Source organism: Ictidomys tridecemlineatus, chromosome 2 (genome assembly GCF_052094955.1).
Source record: "Ictidomys tridecemlineatus isolate mIctTri1 chromosome 2, mIctTri1.hap1, whole genome shotgun sequence".
In the NCBI taxonomy this organism is placed as follows: domain Eukaryota; kingdom Metazoa; phylum Chordata; class Mammalia; order Rodentia; family Sciuridae; genus Ictidomys; species Ictidomys tridecemlineatus.
The window spans coordinates 25141888-25166125 of NC_135478.1; the positions used below are offsets into that span (position 1 = coordinate 25141888).

General features: G+C 37.6%; 1 protein-coding gene across 3 annotated transcripts in view; it reads right to left on the reverse strand.

Annotated features, from left to right (window-relative positions):
- The window catches only part of Mlh1 (mutL homolog 1), a 44346-nt gene that overhangs the window by 18203 nt on the left and 1905 nt on the right, over positions 1–24238 (reverse strand). For 2 of the 3 annotated variants that reach the window (XM_078038151.1, XM_005317351.5), the window contains exons 2-11: positions 23607–23697; positions 21103–21201; positions 17256–17329; positions 15258–15330; positions 13964–14055; positions 12009–12051; positions 11788–11876; positions 9808–9920; positions 7303–7396; positions 5006–5159 (exon numbers count right to left, since the gene is read on the reverse strand). In XM_078038151.1, the coding sequence (XP_077894277.1) occupies positions 5006–5159; positions 7303–7396; positions 9808–9920; positions 11788–11876; positions 12009–12051; positions 13964–14055; positions 15258–15330; positions 17256–17329; positions 21103–21201; positions 23607–23697 (922 nt within the window). The remainder of the gene's footprint in view (positions 1–5005; positions 5160–7302; positions 7397–9807; positions 9921–11787; positions 11877–12008; positions 12052–13963; positions 14056–15257; positions 15331–17255; positions 17330–21102; positions 21202–23606; positions 23698–24238) is intronic. The other variant, XM_013362046.4, reaches the window with a different exon arrangement.

A 24238-nucleotide genomic window follows, 5' to 3' on the forward strand; every position in this document is an offset into this window, starting at 1 on the left:
GCCATTTCTAATCCAGGGCTTAGGCTGGGAAAGCACAGAATATGCCTAAAACATCCTGCCTAATGGAACTGGGTCAAAAAGAGAGGGCACCAGCTAGAAGGGGCTTCCAGTGGATTAAGATAGGATCATTCAAACTTCAATAAGAAAAATAATTATAATTGATTAAAATAGGTTGTTTTGTTAATAGCTATGACAAAATACAGAGAGAGAGAGAGAGAGAGGGGGGGGGAGGGAGGGAGGGAGGGAGGGAGGGAGGAGGGAGAAGAAGGAAAGAGGGTAAGAAAGGGGGAAAGGAAAAAAACATTAAGCACCATTGAAAAATGCCAGTATACCAACTAATTCCTTTGAAAATTCATATAGTTTAAGGAACAGAGTTCAGCATTTGGCCTTACTTTCTAGTATGAACTATATTTCAGGATAACCAAACAGCTTTAACAAATGAGACAACATTCTTTTGTATAAAAGAATTATAATCGATTGATAGAGGAAAAACACAGATAAAACCAAAAATATCATAATCTTTAATTTAATAAAATAACTGGTTCAGGTAGTGGTCATCAAATGGTGAAACCATGAGCTAGGTGTTGATGGACAATTTGACAAAAAGGGAATCAAGCTGTCACCACAAGACCTCACTGATGAACCTACCACCAAAATGACACAACTAGTCACTCTACGCCTCCTACTGGGACATGATAGGAAGCACAGGGTACCATCTATCCAGAGTCCTTGCCAAAGTGCTTTCCACTCCCCATTGCAGGAGGATGTGTGAAAAACTCCTCAGTCTGGGGCAAAAATGAGTCCCCTACTTTTCCTACCCCAGGAAACCCCACTAAACTCATTGAGTATCACTGCTGATACCTTACTTTATGTCTTCCTTAGAATATGGATGAGTCAAAAGGGCCACTAAGCAGATTCTATTGGTGTCTTGGAGTCCATTGTTCAAAGGCAGGAGTAGATTGGCAGGGGATGGATCTGAGACAACCACCTGGGTTATGGGCCCAGCATACTCCTATGCCAGTACTGCTCTAGGTAGAGGATTCTCTCATTCATCTTCAAGTTCCACAACATGTTCATGCTCCCTGAGCTGCTTCCTGCTGGAACTCCTCACTCCTGTTCTGCATCCCTATAACACAGTCTGACTGATTTCATATGTCTCTTCATCACCAAAAAGAGAAAAATGGACAAACATGAATGAAGCCCACAGACAGCATCTTTGAATAAAGAGCTGCTCTGATAAAATGAGTGGGGGTGGCTATTATTTGTGAAACTGTGACCCTAGGTCATGATAATAATAATAGGTGGCTATTATTTGTGAAACTGTGACCCTAGGTCATGATCCAAGGTTGTTTTGAAAATTAGACTAGTGAACTCAACAATGACATAAATGTATTTAATGCTGCTTAACTGTACATTCAAATAATCATTTGTGTGTGTGTGTGTGTGTGATATATATCTCTTTTACCACAATTTAAAAGAAAATCGAACGCCACCTCCTTGACTGGAGTAAGGAAGTTTCTTGACTTTATTAGAGTGGACCATTGGCAGTCTAGAAAACCAAGGTTTGGCAATTTGGAATATTTTCTTCTTTCAAGGGATCAAAAATGTGCATGAGTGCTGGGATGAGTCTCAGTGGTAGAATATTTGCTTAGCTATGTGTGAGGCACTAGGTTTGATCCCCAGCACTGCAAAAAGTAAAATAAAGTGAATAAAAATTATTAAAAAGAAGAATTCTTGCCACAAAAAAATTTGATTCTGAATATAATCATGCCTCTAGATCTAATTTAAGATTCAAAGAAAATATGGAGGATCAGAACAAGTTAAGTGACACTAAGAAGAAGCAATCAGACTATCCAAACTGTGCATTCTTCTATAGGAAACCTATACAACAAGCCAATGGAACAACAACGAAAAAGAAAACTTTTCTAGTTTCAAAGAGAATTAAACAAAAATAACCAAATACTATGAATGGAACTTGACTGGATACAGATTTGAACAAAGCTGCTATAAAAATATTTTGGACAACTGGGACATTTGAATACAGATTGATAATTAAATGATATTGCTATTAATTTTATTAAGTGTAAAATTATATTTTCTTATTTGATCACATAAGAAAAAAAATTTAGATGCAGAAAAAGGTACTAGGGGAGACATGTCTGGATTGTACTTTAAAATACTCTTTTCCCCATCCCTAAGCAAGACAGGGATAGATAAAACTAATAGGGCAAAATGTTGATAGCTGTAGAACCTGAGTGACAGGTACATAGATATTGGCTGTACTGATTAGTTTCTATTTTTAGAAATATTCATAATAGTTGGGCACATGGTAAATGCCTATAATCCCAGTGATGCGGGAGACTAAGGCAGGAGGATCAAATTTGAGGCAAGCTAGGGCAGCTCAGAGAAATCCTATCTCAAAATAAAAAATTCTAGGGCTCTAGCTCAGTGGTAGAGAACCATACATTCAATCTCAGTGCCTCAAAAAAAAATAATAAAATTACATAAAGTAGCAATTCTGTTCAAAAAAGTACAACATACCCAATCAATAAATGGGCTAAGGAACTGAACAGACATCTCACAGAAGAAGTAATACAATCGATCGCTGGGTGTGGTGGTACATGCCTATAATCCCAGTGGCTCAGGAGGCTGAGGCAGGAGGATCAAGAGTTCAAAATCAGCCTCAGCAAAAGCAAGGCACTAAGCAACTCAGTGAAACAATGTCTCTAAATAAAATACAAAATAGGACTGTGGATGTAGTTCAGTGGTTGAGTGCCTCTGAGTTCAATCCCCGGTACCAAAACAACAACAACAAAAAGACAACCAGTCAACAAATCAACAACCAACAAACATATGAAAAATTGTTCATTATCTCTAGCAATTAGAGAAATGCAAATCAAAACTGCTCTAATATTCCATCTCACTCCAATCAGAATGGCAATTATTAAGAATACAAGTAATAATAACTGTTGGTGAAGATGTGGGGAAAAAGACATTTGTTCATTGCTAGGACTGCAAATTTGTGTAACCACTTGGAAAGCAATATAGAGATTCCTCAGAAAACTCAGAATGGAACCACCATTTGACCCAGCTATCTCACTCCTCGGTTTTTACCCAAAGGACTTAAAATCAGCATACTACAGTGACACAGCCACATCAATGTTTATAGCAGCTCAATTCACAATAGCTAAATTGTGGAACCAACTAGATGTCCTTCAACAGATGAATGGATAAAGAAATTGTGGCATATATACACAATGCAATATTACTTAGCTTGAAAGAAGAATGAAATTATGGCACTTGCAGATAAATAGATGGAATTAGAGAAAATCAAGCTAAGTGAAACAAGCCAATCCCAAAAAACCAAAGGCCAAATGTTTTCTCTGATAAGTGGATGCTGATCCATAGTGTGGGGATGTGTAGGGAAGAATGAAGGAACTTTGGATTAGGCAGAGGGGAGTGAGGGGAGGAATGGGGCTGTGCAGATGGGAAAGAAGGTAGAATGAGAGACATTATTACCCTATATACATGTATAAGTGCTACTTTGTACATGGACTCTGCACCATGTAGAGCCAGAGAAATGAGAAGTTGTGCTCCATTTATGTATAATGTCTCAAAATGCATTCTACTGTCATGTATAACTAATTTGAACAAATTAAAAAAAATGAAAAAAAGTACAACCTTTCTTGTAGGACAATTAAAGCCACTATAGTGTATTTACTTCATTTGCTTTTGCAGCATTCAAAGGTGGGTTTGGGGAAGCAAAAGTTAACAAAACCACTTTGCAGGTAGGAATTTTAAAGCCTAAAAAAATGGAATACTTTATGCAATATGACATAATTGTAACAAATCTGCAAGAGGGCTCAGGGTTCCTGATTCCCAAACCAAATGGCTTTACTGCAAACCAGGGACTTTGATTTCCTGGCCCTGCGTGGTGGGGCACAAGGCACAAGCAGGGGAGCAGGAAGATGGCATTTCTACAGCTGAAGAGTTAGAGGTCAGTTAGAGGTCAGCTGCTGTTGATGAAGAGGAAGGTATTCTGATCACCCTATAGACCAGGGAGGACTCTGGATTGGACCTCATGTTCCATGACAGCAAGGAGTCTATAAGGTCAGTGTTACTGCATCATCAGAGTAAGGCTCTTCTGAAGACATACTGGGTCAGGACTCTATAGAATGAATGTTCTTATGGGAAGCAATCATCCACTGAGTAATTTTTAAAGCTTTTTTGAAACTTGCTCTCACAAAAGTCTGTTTGCAGAATACAGTGTAATACAATAGAAAAAATATTCCATTTTAATTTCAGTGTCTGCTGTGTTTATAATGAACACATCCTTGCCATGAATAGGAGGGCTGCCCAGAATCACATCATTTCAGAAATGGGAGGGGACACTAAAGAATATATTGTCCAAATTGCTTATTTTACAGATAGGAAAACTGAGGCTCCAAAGAAAGTAACTTAGAATTGAACCTGTATAATTCTAACAAGACACATAGTGCCAGCCCCTAGACCAGACATCTTCTGTTCACTGTTAACCTACTGCTTGTAACTGTCCTTAGATATACAGGTGACCAGTTCCATCATTACTGAGGGAGACCAGGAGGCAAGACTAGGCAATGGCTGTATAATATTAAAGTTCTTTCCACTCTACCTACTGCCTCCCGGGGCCCAAGCCCTCCATTCAGCCCTGCATGAGTAGAATTGGTCTCTTCCTGAGCATCTGAAGGGCAAAAGAATGCACTGAAGGAGCTACCTATTCCATTTTCAGATAGCTCATTTTCCTAGGAAGTCCAAGGTCCCAGACAGAGGCAGATGAAGAAGATAACTCAGTCCTATTAACAGCTTCACAATTAGACCCAAAGAAAGAAATGCTGCTAAAAGAAACCTATCAAAGTTATACCTACAAAGAAAGTTCTAAGGCACAAGGCAAAAATTTGGGCTCTCATGTCTGACAGGCACTCTACCAGGTGACAAAAGCACAAAGGTGGAAAAGAAACACCCTCACCTGGGTAAAGTACATCCTGGAGGAATTGGAGCCCAGGAGCTTGCCCTCAATGTGCTGCTGCACTCGCTCCAGAATGCTCTCTTCGTGGAGGAAGTGGACTTCGTGCTTTGTAGGGTGCACATTGACATCCACATTCTGGGGGCTGATTTCCAAACTGCCAGGAAAAAAAGAGGACAATTACCACAGATTGTGAAGGGTGGGTTGAATCCACACATGGTGTACATGGTGACTAGATGACTTGGGAAGCCAAATAGCAGTGGTTAAAATCTCAAGATCAAGTGAGTGGTCAAATATTGGTTTTACTACTGAAGAGCTGTACAGCTTTAGATAAGTAACAATATATTTCTTTGCCTCTTATTTCTTTATTTGCAAAGTAGACATAACAGCATTTCTTATGTCACAAGTTTGTGGTCAGAATTAAATTCATGTAAAGCACTTTGCATACTCAACATATTTAAAATACGTTAGCTATTATCAATATCATTCTAGAATTAGTAGAATTTTTTATTATGTGACCTCAAGAAAGTCACTTAATTTCTCTGGATGTTTTCTCATTTGTAACAATAAGGTTACCAGGAATCTATCCCCTACTTACTTTTCAGTATTATGTGAGGATCAAAACTAGAACAGATGCAAGAGAACTTTCCATCAGTAAAATATAACAAAAGAATCAGTTCAGAGACTATCAATTTATTGTCTGTGCTCCAAGTCCATCATCTTTCATTGCTTGCTCTATGATAATGAAGCTTTACAATGTAAAATTTTGTCAGTAGAGGGCACCAGAGGGACAAAGGAGGAGGAAGGGTTTCTCTGCCAGGTTAGGGAGCATTTGTGTCTCCATACTCAAGCAGCATGTGGCCCCTTCCTGTAGGCAGCTGTCACTAGAGCCTCTCAGAGTGGCAGGGGAATGCCTTATTGACTTTTCCATCATGCAGTGAATCACTTCTATTCTCTTCAACAAGATCAGCACCTCAACCCCCAGTGTTGGGAGAGGGTATGCAGAAGGGACCTTATCTTAGCCCTTGGTGGAATGGCTGCTCTCTGTCACTTCATCTCTTACTACCTGATCTCCCTTTACTCTAATCCTGTTTGTAATTCTTTTTTTTAAACTTCCCATGTTCTAATTGTTGTGTGGTTTCTATCTCCTGTTTAGACATGGACTGATACGGAGATAGAAGAAGATGATAACTGGACCAATTTATCACCTAGCAAGGGAATACAAAAGGGAATCAATAATTCTACATTTAGTTTAAAAATTAGCTTTGGCCATGATTCCTACCCCTTCCCACTTCAATCAAAACTAGAAGGAAGAGAAAATTACTTTCTTTCTAACACAATTTCTGCTCGGAGTGAAAAGGTTTCAGACCTAAGATGTTTCAGAATGAACCGTACCCTGTACAAATATGGCTCTATTGTTCTTTTTTTTTGGGGGGGGAGCGGGGGGGTTGCACCCACAATCAGGGACTGAACTCAGGGGCATTTGACCACTGAGCCACATCCCCAGCCCTATTTTGTATTTTATTTAGAGACAGGGTCTCAATGAGTTGCTTAGTGCCTTGCTTTTGTTAAGGCTGATTCTGAACTCTCAATCCTCTTGCCTCAACCTCCTGAGCTGCTGGGAGGGCCCTGTTCTTAAGAGAGCAGTCTTCTGTAATGTTGTGATAAAAATGCCAAGGCTGTGAAATAAACAAGCTAGTAGTAGAGCAAGAAACAATGAAAACAGATTCTCCATACTATAATTTTCTCTAGGGTAGGGCGCTTCACATTTATTCTGTATTTCAAACACCTACCACAGGATTTGGTCTGTATAAATGCCAGTGCTAAATTATTTATAATCATTAAAATTATTTAAATGAACTTAAATAATTATTTAAGTGGCTAAATTATTTAAGTGAACAATCAACAATAGACATGCCAAGACAAGAACCTCCATAGAGCAGAAGACACTGATGGAAGGAAAACTGTAGCTGTTTCAATTTTTCAGACTGACCTCAGCAGAAGGAATATTCAGAGTTTCTTGAGCACACTGTCTATTCTGCCTACAAGCTATCCAATCCTCCTGAAGGGGAAAGACATGTTATTCACTTTCCTGCCACCAACATAGCAGTGGCTCTCGGTGAGATTCTGCTAAGTTAGTAAATACATAAGGGAAAACTGTGCCTTTTCTCTATGAGAAGGGACAGAGCATCCTTCCGCCAGCCATGATAGGATTCACTGATTGGGCAATTGGCAAGCCTACATCTTTCTCAGAATTTCTGTTCTTGTGAGACTTGAGTGAGGAGTTTGGTGCTACATACCTGAGGTACAGGAATGGGTGTGTGTTTTTGGGCAAATATGCTGCATATACCGTTTCTATGGCTTTCCTTAAGGAAGTTGATTCTACCAGACGATCTAAAAAAGAAAAGGAAAGCAACATGCTTGAAACTGTCTTTATAGGGAAGTCACAGGTGTGCACTCCCACCAAGCCATGAAATTTTCCCAGGAAGAATACCTCCAGAGCAAGAGCCATATCGGATTCCTGTGGAGAAAAGCCCCTATACCTGTCATATATTCCTCTGGAGAAAGGCCCCTATACCTCCCAGCATCACATTGTGGGCATGGGACTTGCTCTTCTCATCCAAAAGCAGAAGAGATGAGAGGCAATAAATTATGTTTCTCCACCTCCCTTGCCTTCAATCAGCCCATGTGGATTAACTAGCTGTGTCCTTGTTGGGCCCAGCAACAAATATGACCTTAGCTCTCAGATTTTCATTGGGCAAAAACATACTGGCTACCTATCACATGTGCAAGTACTAGGAGAAACTATGTTAGTGAATGACTAATCCAACCCCAAATGGTCAGCATTATCTTTCAGAGGTGTGTGCTACGTGGTGTGTGAGAGCAGCTAACTCTCTCAGGGGGTTCCAACAGTGGGGTTTCCAAACCAAGTAATGAAAGATAAAAATAAGTTTTCTAGAATTTAAGGCAGTACAAATGTCTGACTGCATGTTTAATGTAATTCAGAAAATGATGCAGGTTTGGAGTTGGGTATATAACAAGACTGGGAGAAAGAAGACTAAAATCAGAGGAAAGGTCTGTTTTCAGAAAACAGCTCTTTCTTCTGAGGCAGATTTTAGAAAACTTGCTGATGATCTGTTGTCCCAACTGTAGCCAAGGATGTTGCACATCTTTGTATTTCCAACAATAAGTGAAACCATAATTTTTACCAATGAGGAGACTATTGTTTGTGTGCTCACCATATCCAAAGCCTCTGCAATAATGAGCTTGTACTCTATACATGCCCTGATCATACAGGCCTGAAGCTGGAATGGGAACCTGACAAAAAGGACAGCTGGATCCCTTTTGCTGAAATTTCTAAACTTGAGACTAGCCAAGTTGTCTTTGTCTCTGCCACCTAGGTGAGCCTGCATAGTGTATAACTGTAAGAATCTGACCTTTCTTTGCTACCGAGAACCTGGCATCATGAAAGGATTTGCTATAATACAGAGACTATGGTGAGCAGCTCCAGCAGAAACAGACACATGCCAGCCAGATGGTACTTACCCTGATTTCTGCTTGTCTATTCTGGAGCCAACAAGTGTGTTATAAAGCAGTTCTTCTTCATAGTTAGAAAAAAACCCAATGAAAATCATTTTGTGAGTCTTACATGCACCCAGCTTTGTTTTCTACCAGGCTTCAATTGTTCCTCATGCAATAGGAAAAAACCTTGCTAATATATGAGTTTAACACAATCTGTCTATAAAAGGATTGATTCTCCCATCACTGTTTCTATATTGCTTTGAATAACTGCTGCAAAACATGCATACTTTGAGACATTTATTATTATTATTACTCCTATAAGTGGAAGAGGGAAATATAACATTTCTAACAGCAAACAAAACAAAAATTATAAAGTTATCATGAAATACTTTAAAAGTTATCATGAAATACTTTAAAATAATAAAGGTAAACAAGCCATAAGAAAATGAACACATGGAAAGATGCATGTTGTTTTGGATAGAAAACTGAGTCAGACTGTCTGGATTATGTGTTGTTTTTTCCTTTATCAAAACCTTGTAACAGGGGCTGGGCTTGTGGCTCAGCCGTACAGTGCTTGTCTGGCATGTGTGAGGCCCTGAGTTTGATTCTCTGTGCAACATAAAGATAAATAAATAAAACAAAGTTATTAAAAAAAACCCCTTGTAACATACAATTAAGTTTACAAAAGCAGAACATAAAATAGTATTACTTAATAAGAATTACATAAACAATGTCAGCAGAAAAATAAGGATTGAAAAGGAATTTGGGAAAAATGAAATGCACTTAATTTTCTCTCTCATTTCTAGAACTGCTCTTTGTATCACAGATTTCATTCTTTAAAAAGAAAAATCTTAATGTTATTAAAACTTGGTATTTTTACTGCCATTACAGTTAATATAACTTCTACTGCAATGGCAGTAAAAATAGCTAAGGTGTCTGTTTCTGTCTTTGTCTCACTCCCAGTGTGTTCTATTGTGTAATATCAAACAACAGCCCTTGATCCAGGGCATGCTGTAGAGGCTTCAATTCCAGAGGGTAAGGTGCTGGATTATAGGGCCTGTGATGCTTTCTCCTAAGACCCTCTTATAAGCAAGAACCAGACCATAAGCACGAATGAGAGGGCCAAGCACTGATTTAGGATAAAAAGTATAAATGCTTTCTAATTAAACAAATTTTGGCACAGGGTTCCTCACATATAATCAAACCTCTGAGTTAAAAATTTTTGCAGGGTTCCATAAAATTCTCTGTGAACATACATCCCCACATAGTTCTTTTTCACTTACGGTTGATGAAGAGTAAGAAAATGCACTTCTTCACTGAGTAGTTTGCATTGGATATGTAGCCATTCATTTTGAAAGCTAGGGTTTTATCCTCACACCCAACTTCTATCAGTTCTCTGGTTAGAAAAGATAAATTTTGAGGCCTCTGAAAACACTGGAAAACTCAAACATTATAAAATAATCAGAATTCAAAAACACACAGCTTCTTCCCATAAACTAACCCAGCCAAATGAGGACCTCAGAGACTTGGTTCATTGAGGTCCTCTGGACCTACCCATCCATCTGTCCATTCACGCATCCATACCTACACACATCACCCACCCAACACACAGTCAGTTTGTGAAGCACTTAGTCTATACATCAGGGACTGCTCTAATTGATGGGGTATAAAGATGGGGGCAAGCTCTGAGACCTTGTTTTGCTGAAAGTTTTATGCATGTTAGTAACTAAATCCCAGAGTTAAAATTCCAGGAACTTATTTCTGCTTAACAACTTACTGTAAAGCTTGGTACCACAATGGAGCTCCAATGTGTTGTTCCCCAGATTGTGTTTATTGGGGAGGGTAAGTTGATGTGAAAGACTGGTTCTTGGATATGCCGCACTTATCTCTGCCTGAAGGCCTTCCCTAGGACTGAACCTTCTGCCTGGAGGGCTAACTTACTGGCAGTTAATTAATTCCTATTTATTCTTCACATCTCAAGGAATACTTCTTCAAAGATCCTTCTCTGACTATCTGACCCAAGATTTTTCCATTATGTCCTGAATTTTTAATTGAGGCAACAAGCACAATCTGCTTACGAATGACATAATAGTCTCATGTGTCTTTCCACCTGGAGAGTTCTAAGAGGGCAAAAATTGTTTCTGTTTTGTTTACTATTGTATCCCCACCATATATTCTAGCCCAGCACGTGGGGAATAGCTGGCACTCACTAAGGATTTGCTGGTTGGACAGCATAGTGTTTCCTGTACACACTGAACCTATAAACCATTTCTTCCCAAAATGTCTCAAGAGGCTGGTGTTCTGGAAACCTGCTTTGGAAAATGCTGCTCTGTGGGATTTCTAATCTCTTATAGTCTCTAGGAATTTCCCTAGTTATGAGTTTTAAAATTTAGTCAATAATCTAAAACGTTATACTGTAACAGAGCTCTCTCTGTTCTGGGAGCACAGTTTAAAAATAGTAACTCATTTATACTTAATTAGAAAGAAAAGGGTAAAAAGAATGAATAACTTGTCTTTCAAAGTAGAAATCTGGTACTTGGACAACTACTGCTTCTTTTAAGATTTCTGGGAAAAGTGAACCAGGGGCTGTCAGATTCTCCATGCATCTATGTATCCACAGCACCTCCTGCATGTGTGGTGTATGGAAGGGTTTCAGTATTCTTCCCCTCAGATTACAACATGGCCAATCTGGACTTTCTGAATACCTGAGATTCACTGAGAAGTCTACAATGGCAATGGTGGTCTTTACAAGCAGATGGGAGCACCAGGAAGAATCTGCAACACAAGTTAGCTCTCCTCTTAGGCTTTCCTGACAATGCAGATTTGGTGACACTTGAAAACAAGTCTTTAAGGGCAGGAAATATTTTATTCATGTTTACACTTAACTTCTAGCCTGGAATATGGGAGGAGATTAATAAATATTGAATAATAAATAAATGGAATTCTAAAGTAAGTTCAAGGAAAAGAGGAAGCAGTAAAGAATGACAGAATTCTACTATGCTATGAATATCCTAAACACAAAGACCAGGAGGGAATACACTGATTTCAGTCATAGCATCTAAGAGGCAATGCATACCCTGGAAATGTCAATTACATGAGATAATAATTCTATTAGCAAACTTGAAGCATAAAGACAAGCCTGTATATTTGACTAAAGCAAACTCTTAAGTCAGGTGCAATCTTGAGATTAATAAATAATGTGACTTGATGGAAAACTAAGATAAGAAATATAAAAAGACTTTTTATATATGTTATCAACATACCGACTAACAGCATTTCCAAAGATGGAGCGAATATTGTCCACAGTTGTGGCACTGGGTAGTGTTCTGACGTCAGCTACTGTCTCGCCTTGCTAATAAACAAATAGAAGACACAACGACTTACTCTCTCATAGTTGTAACCAAAACATTATCTCCACAGGCAAACTATTGAAAATTCCCTTTTGTTATAATACAAAACCATCCCTCATAATTTAAGAACTTACTTTTTTAACTGAGAAGCTAATGCCTGAATTGTGTATTGCATACCTGGAAATAAAAACAAAATAAATGATAAGCAAAAACTAGCAGAATACAAAGCCTGGCACAGTGGCTCACACTTGCTATGCCAGCGGGAGGCTGAGGCAAGAAGACTGAGAGTTCAAAGCTAGCTTCAGCAAAAGTGAGGTACTAAGCAACTCAATGAGTCCCTGTATTTAAATAAAATACAAAAAAGGGCTGAGGTTTTGTCTCAGTGGTTGAGTGCCCCTGAGTTCAATCTCAGGTACCAAAAAAAAAAAAAAAAAAAGGCAGAATATAAAATAGATGTTAGAGCCCCTCTAGTTAAGTAAACCAGCTAAATCAGTAGAGCTAAAGGAGAGAAGCAAACACACACAAACAAAAATATCTTGATACATCCTATTTTACCCTCAGAAAAGTAAACCAGCAGAGACCTTAAAGAGATCTCAATGCTAAAATGGGACTAAATCAAACAAAATACAGGGTTCCTTTCTGTTTTTATAAGTTGCTGACTGGACTCAAGGATCTTTCAACACAGTATCTTCTTTACTTGCAGTTTTATTTTCATAGTGTCCAGAAGGGCCTGGGGGGCCTCCAAAATATCTTGAAAAGCTAACTTTAAACCCTGAACACTTTTATTCTCTCTCAGATCCCTCAACAGACCTCCTTCCAGGCTTCTCCCCTGCCCCTAGATCCTGTTCCAGTACCTCCCAGCCTTTGCTTGGTTGGCCATTACTTATTACTCCTCTCTCTATACTCCCTATGAACTGAAATACTGAATCTAGCACAATGCATTTAAGTTAAAAAAAAATTCACTTTATCACACCTAGAACCCAAACTCCCAACTTCCTTTATTTTCAGGAGATAATGAATATTCTGACACTGATTTATAAATTTAAAGGGGGAACAAAAAAAAAAATAGAGAGCTTGTTTGGAGTTTCTAGCAGGGAGTACAGCTACTCATATACCCTTGATCTAAGAACATCCTCCTCTATTGGGGAAGGTTATGTTCTTCCACCAAGCATGCAGCTTTGAGAGGTTTGCACATGGAGTGGAGAGGGAGAAAGGGGACACTTGCATAGCCAGCCAGATCAGCCAAATCAACTCTTGGCGATCAACAGGTGACAGATGTTGCAGCCAGATCGCCCTCACATCCAAGAAACTTAATGTATAAATCTGTACCAGTTTTTTATGGGCAAAAGTCTAATTCACTTTAGGTTTCTTTAGAAATACTGAAAAATAATTAACATACCTATTACAATGCAAGATCATGTGGGTTTGGAAAGCCAATGCTGGAGCTATCTGTAGCAGCAGATTAAGTCAGTCAAGATCATAATGTTGCTTTCACCTACCCTGAATTCCCTCTTTTACTTTTGGTAACAGTCTCTAAGCTTCCCTTGGGAAATCACCTCTATCCTATTCCCATTCCACCTGATGCACTCTCAGTAAGACTACCAATCAAGAAGTGTTCATTCCATAGTCATGGGTGCAGCTCATATGACCCAAGTTATGCCAATTTCAGATATACTCTCCAGGAAACAAGATACTCAAGCAGGGTCAGGAAAAGAATAAAAACAACTGAAACAGAATTATAATGCTAAAATCCTGAAGGCACCCTGCTTTTTGTCATCTCCAAGAAGCAGCTGTCCACACCTTTTTCCGCTTCTAGTCTTCCAATACATTTATGTTCAACTCAAGGAAGCTAAGGTCAGTTTATTTTGGTTGCCACCAAAGCAGCCTCACTGATATAATAAAGACCAATTGTTCTTTGCTGAGGAGATGAGAAAAAGCTCAGAATTGGTGACTAAGCTTTGATCAGACCAATACGTATGCTAGTATTGCTGTTTACTATTTAGCTCAGCAATGGTTTTCAATTTGCAAGCACCAAAACATTCCTTTGATGAAATATCTCAGAGACCTTCTCCCACATTTTTGACTGTACCTGCCAACAACTTCCAAAATTTTTCCATACTCTTCACTTGGATTTTTTAAAGCTTTTCTCCTTGTGGTTATGTTGTAAAAAAGATCCTCCACCTGAAGAGAAGATTGATTTTTCTTGTAAATTTATAGAAGAACATGGAAAGAAAGGCTCACATTGTTCACTTAAACCTGAGTTTTAAAGTAGTGAATCCAAAGATATTTACTAACAATATACCTATAAGAATTGATTGGGGAAGTAGGCAACACTGACAAAGGAATTGAAGAATATTATTTTCTGCCTTTCACATTCATTCACTGATTTCTCAACTATGAGAGCTATCTGTATGTTAGCTGTTTTGCTTTGCTTTTTTTTTTTTTTTAATTTGTGGTGCTGGGGATCAAACCAGAGCCTTGTGCATGCTAGACAAGTGCTCTATCAATGAGCTATATCCCTGGCTCTAGGCTCTTTGCTTTCTACTCAAAATATGAATACAAATTTTAAAGTGTAGTCTTACTCAGGAGAAATCATAATTTAGGGGGTCATACATGTAAATTTATAAAAAATGACAATATCACATGGCATTTAAAGATATTTTTCAAACTAAGGATAATCACAAAATTTCCGAGATCATTTGGACTTTCTGGAAATCATGCTGTAGTCACCCTGTCAAGGCTCCTTGTTATCATGCACTAAGAAGTATACCACATTCATTTATGCCTACTGCTTGCTTCCTCATGCCCAGGAGTTAAAATGTTAGAATGACCTTCAAGGAGATGTGCTCTAGTTGGGATTTGTGGTGCAGGAATGAGTGTATAACATGACAGCAGATGTTTTGTGGGGTCAGAAAATGGAAAGAGACTAACCAAGGCATTCTAGAAATAAGGGAGCATGATGGACTTCCTCCTGACTAATGATATAGTCAAATGATCTACCAAATACACTTTGAGGTAGCTGTGCACATATTCTTTGTTCCATTTAATAGATGAGAAAACTTGTTAAGTGACTTGCCTCTAGATACAACCATTGACTGATCAGGCTGGGACTCCAAATCATGTTGTCTGGAGCAACCTTAATGTTTTTTTCAATTCTAACTACCCTGCCACTGATTTTTGCCATCCCAACTCCTTACAAAAGATAAAAGGGTGAGAAGGCCACCATGCCACAAAACCCAAGAATCATTTTTCTTACTTAAAGGGTAATATCTTTGGTCTTCTATTAACTAGCAAAAATTAATTTGATTATTAGCCTAAAAACTCCAAGACATTTATTTTTCAATATTTATATAAAGCTCTTTTTCAACAATTTACATTCTTACCGTGATCTGAGTCCCTTGATTGCCAGCACATGGTTTAGGAGGAGCTTTCAGCTTTCCATCGGAGTAAGTTGCTCTAATCAGAAAACATGCAAGATTATTAATATCTAATAGAAAATGAGATACTCAGTAGAATAGAATAGGCATTATGATTGCTGTATGTATATAGGTGACTCTATGACCAGTGTGATTCTGCAATCTGTACAATCAGAAAAATGAGATACCCCAATGATTCAAATGTATGAATTGCCAAGATCATTGTAATGTCATATGTAGCTAATAAAAAAATAAATAAAAAAAGAAAATGAGATACTTATCCAAACTGTAAAAAAATTATACCAACAGATTAAAATACAGTCACATTATATATTCTCTTTATTACTTACTTTTTCTATTACTTTCCTATTAATTCTAACCAAACTAAAATTTTAAAAATGGTCCCTGTTCGAGTAAATTTTGATTTTTTTTTTAGCTGCTAAATTCTGAGCTACTATAGTTTTGCCACTGCCTAAGATAATAGTAAACGTCTGATACAATTCTGCAATCACTGACTGAGGAGCAACCATGTACCAAGCCTATGGAAGCACTGATGATAAAGAAAGGTCTTAGAAAGCACTTGCCCTAGAGAGGGGACAGTTTTACCTAAAGGACAGAAGAATGTGCTAAGTGATCTAGAGAAGGAGCCATATGGCCTGATGGGAGTGAGGGCTGGAAAAAGCATCAAAGACGAGAGGATAGTTCACCTGGGCTTCAGGGAGGAAGGTTTCAGGTGGAGAAACCAAGAAAGACCATCTAAGAAGGGAAAAACAAACAAAAGCATAGAGGCTTCTGAATACATGGCAGCTCGGAATGTGTCTCGAGAAGAGGCTGGAAGGGCAGACTAAAGACACCCTGGGAAGGTACTGGTTGCCAAGATGATGACTCCAGATTTCATGCGGTCACAAAAGGGGAGACACTAGAGATCCTAGGCAGGGGAAAACATGATCCCAGAGGTCAAGAATTAATTTGGGACACATTAATTCGTAACGATCTTCAAGTTTTTTATATGATTCAAATCATACCAGTCCACCCAGATGCTGGGGCAATTATAATTCATACCTAGTCAACTCCCCTAGCTTACACACTGTATACTCTGAAGTGCTCGTTACTTTGCACATTTGTCTGCTGAAGAAGACTAAGAAAAGGATATAGAATGAAATAAAAACACACTGCTCAATCTCCTACTTCATCAAAAGGGAAAGGTTATCTAAATTGCCTCTTTTATTCTGTATTAACCTGTGATAACAACCAGCACTTTAATGACATATTTAAAGAGAGGATATAAAATTAAAACAGTAACATAATCATTAGAACTTGAAATTTTTTATTTTGATTGACAAATAATCTGTACGTCTAATTTTCAAAAAAAATTTGGCATGAATTGGGTATTCCTGTCTTCATCTAGTAAATAGCTAGGGCTTATAAAAACAAAGAGCAATTTTGATTCCCTGAATTCCATTTTGTTCTGTTCCAAGGCCATTCATCAGCCTCTAGAAGTTGTGTCAGCAGAACAGCCAGCAAGCAGCCACTCATGGGAAGGCAAGACAGTTCAGGAACATAAGGATAGCATGAGCTGGTGGCTCAGGAGCCAGCAAAGGTACTATGAGCCTTCAGCATCCCAGTCACAGCCCTGTAATCAGCCCCAAATGATATCCTACTAAAGGATAAAGAAGCAGAATTAACATCAGCAACCACCATTTACTCAGATATTTATAGGTAAGATACACACCTTGCTGGACACTTGTAATATGTTACATTTTATATTTTAAGAATCCAAGAAGTAAGAATATCATCTAGTAATCATCCCTGTGGATTATCAATTTATCAATAGAGAGGAAAGAAAACTTACCAAAGATCTCAGCCAAAAAAAAGATCACGCTTGGTAAATAGTTATGATTACTCTGAGATCCAGGCAAAAAGTATAAGATGAACATACAGGAGTAAAATAAGTCAGCATTATACCTGTATGCACACTTTCCATCAGCTGTCTTGGTTGTAATAGTAACATGAGCCACATGGCTTATGCTGGCCAATGCCTAGGAAAGAAAAGGAAATAGAATGAGATAATAACATACTGCTCAATCTCCCACCTCATCAAAAGGGAAAGCTTATCTAAATTGCCTCTTTCATTCTGTATTCACCTGTGATAACAACCAGCACTTTGATGACATATTTAAAGAGAGAATATAAAATTGAATCAGTAACATAATCACTAGAACATGAAAATATATTTCTTCAAAAATCTAAAAGAAAACCCATCAAAGCATTAATGTGCTAACAACAATTATATTCAGGTGGTAGAACTATAGCCGTTGTATTAGTTAGCTTTCTATTACTACAGAACAAATATGTGAAATAAACAACTTATAAAGAAAAAAGTCTTTTTTTTTAAAGAGAGAGAATGAGAGAGAGAGAGAGAGAGAGAGAGAGAGAGAGAGAGAGAATTTTTAAATATTTATTTTTTAGTTTTCGGTGGACACAACATCTTTGTTTGTATGTGGTGCTCAGGATTGAACCTGGGCCGCATGCAGCCGCTTGAGCCACAACCCCAGCCCTTTACTGTGGCTCAGTCAGAGACTTACTCCATGGTGAGTTAGCCTCTATGCTTTTGAGTCTATAGCAAGGCACAATAATGGTGAAGAGCATGGGTGGGGATAGGGGAAGCAAAGTCACTCACCTCATGGCTGTGGAATGCCAAAAGAAATGAAGGAGAGGAAGGGGCCCATTACCTCCTTAAAGGGCACACCCCCAATGATCTGAAGACCGCCTACTAGGCCCACCTCTTAAAGTTTTCATAATGTCAAGCTGGGGACAAGACCTTAACACATTGTCTTTTGAAGACCCAAGGCCTCATGCATGCTAGGAAAGCATGCTACCACTAAGTCATACCTGTAACTCCTTCAATAAATTTTAAAACTTGCCTTCAGAAATGGATAATGAAATCACTCCAAATTGTTACTCAAAACTTGGGAGGGGGGTACCAGGGTTTGAACTCACAGGCATTTGACCACTAAGCCACATCCCCAGCCCTATTTTGTATTTTATTTAGAGACAGAGTCTCAATGAGTTGTTTATTACCTCACTTTTGCCAAGGCCAGCTCTGAATTCACAATCTTCCTGCCTCAGCCTCCTGAGCTGCTAGGATTATAGGTGTGCCACGCCACTGTGCCCAGCAAAGCTATTTTTTAAATAAGCAATTACATGTTTATAAATATAAAATTTAAACGATACAATTGTATCAAAATATATTTTAGAAACCCACGACCATTTCTTTCCCCTTATAACTCAGACTGGTTTCCTGGTCCTTTGAGATCTGAATCTCTTCACAAGGACAACATAGTATATAAAGATGCCACCCAGAAACTGTGGTATAATGGGGTCTTCTTAACAGCTTCTACACACTTGAAGGAGGTTCAATTCATTAAAAGGAACACAGCTCTACTTGGCAGGCTGAGGCAGGAAGATCACCTGCATTCAGGAGTTTGTGATTAGCCTGGGCAAAAATTTAAAAAAAAACAAAAAAAGCAACATGGATCGGGATCAGAGATTACTTTGTCAAGAATCCTTGGTTTATGTAATTTTCATCATTAAATTATTTGGAGACCTATGTAAGAAAGAACATTAAATATGTACAGTAGTACAGTACTACACAACATCTGGAAGAGAGAGTGACATTACACATGGTGCAGCAGATGGTCTTGCTGCTTCAAAGAGGCATTGTTGCTGACAGGAGAACAGCAGACAGGAGCACAGATTGTGGAGTCAAGGGCCTGGTTCAGTTTCCCACTCTGTCACTTTCTAGCTGTGTGCCCTGACTACATTCTTCATCACTCTGTATACTTCTCCCTGTATAAAACAGGGCTTCTGAAAAAACTACTCTGTGGGGCTACTGTCAGAATTAAGAGTTAATACATACATCTGCTGAGAACCATGGCTGGCCCAAAACCTCAATAAATCTTCCTTATTTAACTGCAGTGAGATAATAGCCCTGAAGATGTTCCACAGCTAGGGCAACATTCCAGAGAACATGGGCTTGGAAACTGACCCAGGGAATTTCAAAGCCAGAATGAAACTGTGTTTCTGGAGCTTGACCTGAGGCAGCCTCGGGTCACTATCATTATGAGCACAAGGATGCTTGAGAATACTCTGGTTTGAAGTAAATAGAACAACATTACACAGATTAGATCAGAGACACTTTTTAATTTTTAAAAATTAAGTAAAAGTAATACATGCCCATGATGATAAAAAGTTCAGAAGCTACAGAAAGCCCTGAAATGAAAAGTAATAGGCTCCTTTCCTCTTCTCTACCTCCACTCTTGTTTTCCCAAAATAACTACTCATGAGAGTTCCTCTGGTTCTCTATAGCCTCCAGAAAGAAAATGACCAAGTAAGCTCCAAGTCTTCTGACCTCCAGAAGTACAGGATAATAAATTTGTGTTGTTTTATGCCACTAAGTTTGTGGTAATTTTGGGCAGCCAGCAATAAGAAAACACTACCAATTGTCTTAAAAGTATGTTTACTTTTACCCAGGAATGTTACTTCTATAAATTTATTCTAAGAAAATAACTAAACAAAATGCAGTATTTCATCAAAGCTTTACATTGGAAAAAACAGCAGAGTCTTAATAGGAAGTCACTCAAACAACCTATAGTATACATACATAATAAAATAATGTGTACCCATTAAAAATTATGTAGGCCTATACTTATTGGATGAAAAGGTATCCATAGGAATTAAGTTAACAAATAGAGATCCCATTCAGTCTTAAAAATATTTTTGTCTATTTTCCATATCATACATTCCTATAATTTTACCAATATATAATTTAGAGTGTATCTTAAAAAACACAAGCTCAAACGAACCTCACGATATTTGATAACAAGAGACTTAATAATTTCTCCTTAATGCTATCAAATAGTTCAAATACATCTCAAATATGTCTCATTTTTTTTCCACACTTTGTTCACATTAGGATTCAATAAGCTCTAGTAAATGAAGTTGATTCATAAGGCCTTTTAAATCTCTCTTAATCTAGAGGTGATTGTTATCCTTCTCTACTATTGCTTGACTTCTATGTTTCCTATATTGCTACTTAGATACAAATATTGAGCAGATTCATTTTCATTCATATATATATGAATGAAATATATATATATATATGTGTGTGTATTATATACATAATATATATATTAGTTGGACACAATACTTTTATTTTTTTATTTTTATGCAGTGCTGAGGATCGAACCCAGTGCCTCACAAGTGCTAGGCAAGTGCTCTACCACTGAGCCACAACCCCAGCCCCCAGATTCACTTTTTTGTTTCTTTCTTTTTTTGGTGGTCTTGAAGAGTGAACCCAGGACCTGACATGTTAGGTAAATGCATTACCACTCAGCTACACCCCCAATCTTCTTTAATTTTTGTATTTTGAGACAGGGTCTCACTACATTGCCCAAGCTATACTTGTATTTGTAACCCTCTTGTCTCAGCCTCTCTAGTAGCTGTGATTCCAGGCATGCACTGCCACACCCAGCTCCACATTTCAGTTTTTGACAAGAAAACTTTATAAGTGGTTTTGGGTCTTTCTATCAAGTGACACATAATATCTGGGGAGTTTATAGTAATATTGAATATTTATGAATAATTTTCAGTCCTGGAAACTAAATTTAATTAAGTTGGTTCAAATTTGCATATATTTACCAAGTAAAAAATACCAAATCTTATTACCTTTCATATTGAGAAATATATGCTGAAATGACAGCAATGTCATCATGTGAGGATATTTTACACATTTCTTTAAACCTTAACTTACCTCACCCCGAAAGCCATAGGTAGAAATACTGGTTAAGTCCTCAAAGGTCTGCAGTTTACTTGTAGTGAATCTCTCACACACAATATCCAGATCTTCCTTCTAGAAAATTTAAAAAAAAAAAACAAAAAACAAATAATTATGTTATCCATTTTTCTAAATCTTCCTGAATTTCCATTTTATCAATTTAATTTAGAAATAAATTTCTCTTAGAAGCGTTTTTAAATTAGTGGTAACTTCCTCACTTTGCATCCAGAATACCACATTGTCTTAGTGTTCCTACTTTCTTACTAGGCTGTTCCTTTTCAGTGTCATTTGCTCTTTCTACCTCCTACCCGTGGAGGAACACAGGATTTCATTTGTGGACCTCATCCTTATCTATACTCACTATCTTGATGATCTCATTCAGTCTCATAGCCTACTTTTTTAATTAGAAAAACTTTTAAATATCTACAACTTTTAAAGTTGTAATAAAATACATGTTAACATAAAACTTTCATCTTAACCATTTTTAATTATCCAGTTCAGTGGTATTAAATACATTCACAGGGTTAAGCAACCATCTCCAGAACTTTTTCATCTTCCCCAAATTGAATCTCTGTACTCAATCATCAATAACTCTCCATTCTTCATCTTCCCCCAATCCCTGCAAACCACCATTCTACTTTGAGTTTAATGCATTTGACTATTCTAGAAACCTCATATAATAGGAATCACATATTTGTTCTTTTTGTGACTGATTTATTTCACTTAACATAGTGTCTTTCAGGTTCATCCATATTGTAGCATTTGTCAAAATTTTATTCTTATTTAAGCCTAAATATCATCCCATCTTGTATATATGCATCACATCTTGTTTATCCATTCATATGTTGATAGACACTTGAATTTTTACCAGTTAACTATCATAAATAGTACTGCAATGAACATGATTATACAAATATCTGTTCAAGTTCTTGCTTTCACTTTCTGTGTGTAACAGAAGTGGAATTGTTGAAACATATGGCAATTCTGTTTTATTTTTTGAGGAATCACCATACCACTTTTCAAAGTGGCTACACTATTTTACATTCCATCAGCAATCCACAAGGAGTCCAATTTCTCTACCTTCTTGCCAATAATTTTATTGTTATTTCGATAACAGTCATCCTAATAATGGGTGTGATGTGGTATCTCACTGTGGCTTGTATTTGCATTTCCTTCTCACTAATGCTGAGCACCTTTTTAGGTGAGTCTTATGCTTTTTTTAAAAAAAATATCTTTTTAGTTGTAGTTGAACACAATACCTTTGTTTTATTTATTTATTTATTTTTATGTGGTGCTGAGGATCAAACCCAGCACCTTGCATGTGCTAGGTGAATGTGCTACCGCTGAGCCACAATCCCAGCCCCTAGTCTTATGCTCTTTAACAGTATCAAAATGCAGACAACTCCCAAATTTTTACCTGCAAACTATACACTGCATTCCAGACCCTCACACAAAGAAAAATCTTAAATTTAATGTGCGCCAAAATGAACTTTCCATCTTCCCCAAACCTGTTTCTTCCATAATCTTTCCCATTCAGTAAATGGCAATTTTTTTCACCATTTATGCAGGCCAAAACCAAATTCAATCCTGATTTTTCCTCTCACACCCAACATCACAAATTCTGAGAGCTTTGCCTTCATAATTAACTCAGGATCACATTGCTTCTTGTATCTCTTCTACAGCCAAATTGATCCAAGGCCCTAATATACCCTCCTGAATTGTTGCAAGAGCCTCCTCCTTGTCCCTGCCCTGTCTTTCTGCAGTCTATTTTCCCACATGGCAAACAAAGAACTTTTTATAAAACCACAAAATCATATAACAGTTTGCTTAAAACCCTCTAGTAGTATCCTACCACAGTCACTAAAAAAGCCAAAGATTTTACTATGTACCACAAAGTCCAGCATATTCTCTCTCTGACCTCATCTCCTTGCTCAACCTGCTTTAGACACACTTGCTTCCTTCTGGGTCCTTAAACATGCCAGGCATTCTTCATCTCATGATCTTTGTCTTTTCTGTTCTTCCTGCCCAGAAGATTTACCCTTTGAATAATTTCATGATTTATTCCTTGATCTCTACCACATCTCTCCTTAAATATCATATCCATACTAAAGCTTTCCTGAATTATTTAAGTTGCATTCCTACCCACTCCCCCATTTTCTTTCCTTTGCTTTAGTTTTCTCTATAATACTTAATGCCATATGACATACTATTTATTATACCTACTTGTTTCTCATTACTATAATGGAAATACCCATTGTAGTATGAGAAAGGATTTTTGTCTATTTTATTCACTGCTGTATCCACTGAACAATATACAACACAAAATAGAACACATAATTATTGTTTGTATTGAATTCTTCAGTCAAAAATTTCCAATTACAAAAGCCTAAAGTTTCCAGTAAGGGGAAAGGTTCTGCATTTTCCTGCAGAGATATGACATGAAGCACACAGACATCCTGCTTTTTTGAGGTTTTACTTACCCTGATTCCAGTGCCATTGTCCTGGATCTGAATCAACTTCAGACCTCCCTCTTTAACAATCACTTGAATACTTGTGGATTTTGCATCTAAACTGGCAAATCAAACAGAAAGTAGATTATCAGTCTGCAACTATTCTATTGCATGCATGTATTTTAATATATGTCAAGCAATAGCAATGAACTCTAAATAAATACAAGAGTGCTTGAGTGATGTGTTTTTCATTTGTTTTACACACTCCATGTCTACATCATATGAATTTACATATTGTGTAAGATAGAAAGAAGAACAACATCATTTCTAATAGGTCATTCAGCACTATTTCTATTCTTTTAGGGAAAAAAGTTAAATTCAGAGTAGGAACCTTTCAGCAAATGCATCTTTCTCTCTTCTCAACTAATTTTACTATCAATTTTATCCAGATTTCTAAGTGACTCTAATGTCATTTTTAAAAATTCTAAATGTTTTTCTCCATTATCTCTTCTCTTTAAGAAAATATAGTTAGGTGTGACGGCACATAATCCTACCTCCTTTGGAAGTTAAGGCAGAGGGGTCATAAGTTTGAAGCCAGCCTGGGATTCTAGGGAGACCCTTTCTCAAAAAAGGTTAGGGATGTAGCTCAGTAGCAGGGTGCC